The 6,000-nt window shown below is 35.7% G+C and overlaps 1 protein-coding gene across 16 annotated transcripts in view; it reads left to right on the forward strand.

Moving 5' to 3' along the window:
* The window catches only part of Bptf (bromodomain PHD finger transcription factor), a 134,404-nt gene extending 128,404 nt beyond the window's left edge, over nt 1-6,000 (forward strand). For 15 of the 16 annotated variants that reach the window (XM_078041853.1, XM_078041850.1, XM_021728418.3 and 12 more), the window contains 2 exons: nt 1,246-1,432; nt 5,088-6,000. In XM_078041853.1, coding sequence (XP_077897979.1) covers nt 1,246-1,432; nt 5,088-5,124 — 224 coding nt within the window. In that variant the 3' untranslated portion in view covers nt 5,125-6,000. Of the gene's footprint in view, nt 1-1,245; nt 1,433-4,290 lie in introns of all 16 variants that reach the window. The other variant, XM_078041851.1, reaches the window with a different exon arrangement.

Consider the following 6,000-nt stretch of genomic DNA (forward strand, 5'->3'; position numbering starts at 1 on the left):
GTCTCGAAAAGTAGGCAAAACAAACACAGAAAAAAAATTGAGACTGGTAGTGAAGATATGAAGAGCTACAGAAACACTTTCATTGTCTTAATAGCAGAAATTAAAAATTGTAATATTGGCTCATTACCAGAGGTCATTCAGGATGTTACATTTCAGACTGTAAATTGGGGTTACCACCACGTCTTCCTCAGTTCCCTTACTTTGCTACAGTGATTCTTAGAACTCAGGAAACATTTATGTCTACTAGTTTGTTTTAAAGGATAGAGATGAACACTAGACAGGACAAAGTATAGGGAAGGGACACAGATTTCCGTGTTGCCTCTGGAACCTGCCCATCCTCAGCTATCTGGATTCTCCCGGAACCTAGTCCTTTGGGATTTTTATAAGTGCTTCCCTGCATAGGCATCACTGACCATCAGTGATCAGCTTAACCTTCAACTCCTTTCTCCTCCCTGGAGGTCGCAGGTGCAGCTGAAAGTCTGGTAACCAGCTCCCATCCTGAAACTAAATGTCATACCTGTCTACCACTTCGATGACACTTATTGCTGCATTCTGCCTGAACTATTAATTATAAGCTGATAGGATTATTCATATCAGCTAATATTTTCCCTTGCATTTATTTTTAGTAGATACTTTTATATTAATACTGATATGAATGGTAAATTAGTATCACTTGTTATAAGGCAGCAATGAAATTGCATAAAGAATGATGTTATTTGTCTAATACAGAATCATAAAACCACTAGTACAGAGATTTTGCTCATAATTCTAGATTCCCACTTCTCTTTGTGTAGACACTTTATTTGTTTGCATGTGAGAATTTATTATACTTGTTGATGTGGCTTCCTTTACCTTAAACCAATTGAATGAAGAGCTGTTCTATGTAGTTAATTAAAAGCACAAGAACCTTCTTAACAACAACCAGGATTTCTATTTTAGAACTTCAATCAAAAACAAAATTTTAAGGAGCTAGAGTTGTACCTCAGTGGCTGAGCGCTTGCCTCGCATGCCTGAGGCACTGGATTTGATCCTCAGCACCACATTAAATAAATAAATGAGAAAAATTTTGAAAAGGTGCTGGTACATTTTTCATGAATTACAAAATAATCTCCAGTGATAAAGCAGCTTTGTTCCAGGACTGTTTGAACAGTAGATATACATTCTAATTGGTTAGAACTGCAGGATGTATTCATATTGGAAAAAACCTTAAAGCTTTGAAACTTGTTTCCATTTTATGTTTTGAAGACCTTGCCACCATGGAGGAAAGAGTACAAAGACGATATTATGAAAAGCTGACGGAATTTGTGGCAGATATGACCAAAATTTTTGATAACTGTCGTTACTACAATCCAAGTGACTCCCCTTTTTACCAGTGTGCAGAAGTTCTTGAATCATTCTTTGTACAGAAATTGAAAGGATTCAAGGCTAGCAGGTAAGCACATATGTTCAGTTTCTGAATTAATTTACCTCCTCAAACTCTACACTGTCCCATCTAATAAATATGGCTAATACTGTTTATGGAAAATTTGAACCTTAAAGTCAAAATTTACAAAAAAAAGCAAGACTTCACATTATGATATACTCTTAGGGACAAGTGGACAGGCTCAGCTGTGAGAAATTTCTGGGTCTGTTTTGATATGCTTAAAAATTGAGTCTTTTTAAATTCAAAAGTATTTACTTCATGCTCCCCAAATGCAAGATGCCATCCTATGTGCCATGGGGATGTGCATAGGCAGGCAGAGCTCTTGCTTTCCCTAAGTTTGTATCCTGTATGGGGTTGAAGACATAGAAAGTGATTCTTCTAAGGGAAGGGCAGAGGGGGCATTTAAGCACTTTCTCCTTGATTTACGTGTGCTCTGTCTTTGAAGTCATAAAATGTTCTGTTTCTCTGGATGTGTGTTCTGTAGGTAAAACTAGACTTTAAATCCATGGGCCTTTCCTCAAACCTCTGATGACATAAAATCATTGAGCAACTTTGTGTGAAAGTCACTTAACTTTACCTTCATGCTCATCTGTTTCTGAACCTCAACCCCTTTCTCAGCCCATGATCTTCTTCCTTCCCATGGAGGCCTGGTTTCCTTTCTTATGATAACTGCCACCATTCTGTAGCCTTGAGATTCATTACTTACTTGTACCACATTCACCAAGCTGCCAGCTTGATCATCCCTGGACATTTCAGATTGGCTGGGTTGGGGCCTAGACATCTATATATTATCTAATGGCACTCCTGAGTGATTCCATACCAAGCGTAAAAATCAACATTCTGAAGCTGGGTGCCTAAAATCCCAGCTACTTAGGAGGCCAAGGCAAGAGGATCTCTAGCTCAAAGACAGCCTGCGCTACTTAGTAAGATCCTGTCTCAAACAAAAATATGAAAAGGTCTGGGAATTTAGTTCAATCATGGCACACCCCTGGGTTCAATCTCCAGTATCCAAAAAAAAAAAAGGAAAAAGATTAATATAAAATTTCTTATTTTTAAAAAAAGTTTAATTACAAGTTTCCTGAGCTAATGAGAGATACAGTACTTTAAATCCAAGCAGTTCCATTCAGCAAATAATTATTGAGAACCTGATAGTAACCCGGTTCCTCTATGGAACTTACATTCTTGGAGTTAGTGGAGAACAATTTGTAAACATAAAACAGATGGACAAATGGAAAAAGATCTATCCTCACTGTAAAATTTCCAAATGCCTAGGATGAAAGAAGGTCTTCTACAGAAGACAGTATATAAAAATAACAACTAGAACGACATCAGACATTTCTACTATAGTATGGGACTTTAAAAGTTATGAAGGAATACATCCAAAAATTTGAGGAAAAAATCTTTTTTAAGGCAGAATAAATACATTTTTTTGATTATGTTATTATAGGGCACCCTTTCATAACACATTATTTTAATATATGTGCATTAGCAAAAATAAGGGAGCAAATCAAGAAAGCAGAGGTATAAGAATTCTAACTCGGGTGACAGTTGTACAGCAGGCCTATGTAGCAAGCATCTAATTAGAGAAGGAGAATGGACCTCTCCCAAGACAGAGGTGTCAAGGAAAAGAAATGATTCATATGTTAAATTTTGTACTAATTGGATCAAATTAAAAATTAAAACATAAAAAATGTAAGAAATAAAAAGAAAGTCTATTAGAAACTCCATGAAAAACAAAAAGCTATAGAAGAATGCCTCCTTAGCAAAAACTAGATGCTACAGAGAAAGATATTCACAGACAATAAAACCGTTGCATTGATTTTCAGCTTTTAGATTCAGCCTATAGACAAAACACAGAAAGAAAGATACAATAATTACAGGGAAATAAAACTTGATCTCAAAAAGTAGGGTGAGAAAATGGGTAAGAGAGTTCAGTTCTCTTTTGTCATAGTAGGGTTTAAACAAAATAAAGTTGAGAAAGCAAGAAATAGCAGTATAAGAAATCTAACTACAGAGAGCTAAAAGATGGAAGGACTTGGCCTCAGGGAGCCTGGACTTCAGGTTGAATGAAGATAGGGCAGAGGAGTGCGACTTCTCATCACAAGCCCTCTGCTCTTGTGCTTTCTTATTTGTACCTCATGCAGTGAGTTATTCCTCTGATTAAATTTCTCAAAAACTGTGTTTTGAAATTGAGAAGGCTTTTGGAAATAACTGGAAGGCAGAAGCTGGGATGTTTGAATCCCACTCTTACTGCCAAGTTTGAAGGAAGAACCCTGAGGATGAGGGGTTGCAGCTGCTGATGAAGGAGAGGATAGTGCCTAGTGTTCCTAGAGCGAGTGGCAAAACAGAAATCTGAGGAAGGAGAGGAGGCTTAGTAGCTGAGTCTGTGCAACAAGTGGGTCACTTAGTACTTTCTTTCTTTTGTTGTGCTGGGGCTCAAACCCAGGGCTTTGCCCTGAGCACCTACAGCACCATTAGGCTACACCCCCAGCCCAAAGGGGCCACTTAGGAAGTCTTCTCACCTAGTTATTTAATGTAGCTTTTTATATACTCAAATTTATATAATTTTCATTAAAAGGTATGGAAACTAAATTGATGTTTGCTCAATTCCTCTTAAATAAATTGCAATGTCAAGAGCTGTATAAAGGCAACTCACTACTACCTTATTGGGAGTTTGTGTTACTTCGAGGTTTAGAGCTGAATGAAACATAAGTAAGCTTGCCAATCATGTATTTCCAATATTTCCTTTGCCATATGTCCCCATTTTTAATTTATGGTCTCCAATATAGTTTGCACATCATTTTCATTACTGCACTTTGTTATATAATTCATCATTTATACCATCCATGTTCTTTCTTTTCTTACAGATTGTGATATCTTTAGTCTGAATTTTTAACTGGAATCAGAACTGGATGTTGGGGTCACTGTTTTATTGTACCACGTGATTACATAATTCGAAATTGTCCCCCCAAAAGTTGAGATTAGTTAATATAATTTTTTAATGTTAAAAAAAGATGTATAGTGGTTAAAAAATTTATTCTAGCAGCCATGTTGAACAATGTATTTAAAATTGTAAACTCTTGGAATACTGTATTTATCTGCTATTGCAATATAAAGTACTTTGAATTAGTCCTGGTAACTGTACAGTAATTTGGTTTACTAATGAAAGTTGTGAATAAAACTGTGAAACTAGAAAGAAGACTTTCTGGACTTTAATAGAAAAAAATGTGATTTTTAATATTTCTATTTCTCTTCTTTTAATATAATTTTCCCTTTATATTTCCCAAATCAATGTAAATAGACACACACACACACACACACACACACACACTCCTTTTACTACAATGATATGCTTCTGTAAATGTCTCTATATTTGTCCCGTTGGCTAAAAATGTTGTAATCTTTATTAGACAAATATATATATATATATATATATATTTTTAAAATATTGGCTTTTTCCAGTGAGCTATCATGTTTAGTGTACAATGAAAAGTTTTAATATTATAGGTTAAAAATTTAACTGTTCTCTTCTATTTGCTTGCCAAGGATGAGTGAAAGAACATGGCTGCTTCCCCCAGACTGACTGCCTTGGCATTCACATAGAACATCATTGTTTCCAAAAATGAAGGGTGCTTAATTGTTCCCTTTTCTCTGTATTCTGTAGGTCTCATAACAACAAACTGCAGTCTACAGCTTCTTAAAGTTCAGCGTGTTAACCTAACATAAAACACAGCAAGAATCTGGTTGTCTGAACTATTTTAAATTAAGGAGCCAGATGTTTTTAGTCAGGTTATCCTGACAAGACTTGACCTAAACTTCATTTTTATTGGTCATAACAGTCCAATTATATTCTTGGCCAATTTTGTCCAACGGTCAAGGGAAAAGCAAAGTCAACGACACCATTATCTTGTCAAGATCAAATGGTTTTACTATTGTGGCAGAAGCGGGAAAACTGTTTATTGAAAAAAAAAAAAAGAAAAAGAAAGCAAGAAAAAAAGATACTATGGGGTCAAGTGTAACTCCATGGAAATGCCACGTCTGCTCTTCAGTGAAGAAGCTGGTTTAGAGTCTCACAGAAAACTTTTGACTGTATTTATTTATTGTTGCAAAAAAAAAAAAAAGACGCTTTTTTATTGCTGCCCTCATTTGTCAGCTAATTATTTTTTCTTATAAAATCCAGCCCCGGTTACATGTAATCCATCCTGTATCTTATCATGATTCCTGAAGGTAAAAGTACAAGACGACCTCTAGATGTCTTTTCTTTCTATGAAAGGAGCTGCTATGTACACATGTGCACACACACACAACTGGGAATCAACAATGAGTTTATTATTCATGGTAGACAAAAATTAAGCTTGCAGAAAGGTTGGACTGAGTGGTCCTGGACTACAGACTCTGTTGCCTTGATATACCAGTACAGTTTGTCATTTACTCTGCACCAGGCTAAAATGAGCAAAATCTATTTGAAGGTATCTTGTTTGTAAACATTTGTCAGATTCTAATTTTTTCTTTTTGTATTAAAATTCAACTATGGATGTATATGAAACAAAATAAATGGAGATAATTTTTCTCCCACA

Source organism: Ictidomys tridecemlineatus, chromosome 3 (assembly GCF_052094955.1).
Source record: "Ictidomys tridecemlineatus isolate mIctTri1 chromosome 3, mIctTri1.hap1, whole genome shotgun sequence".
NCBI lineage: Eukaryota > Metazoa > Chordata > Mammalia > Rodentia > Sciuridae > Ictidomys > Ictidomys tridecemlineatus.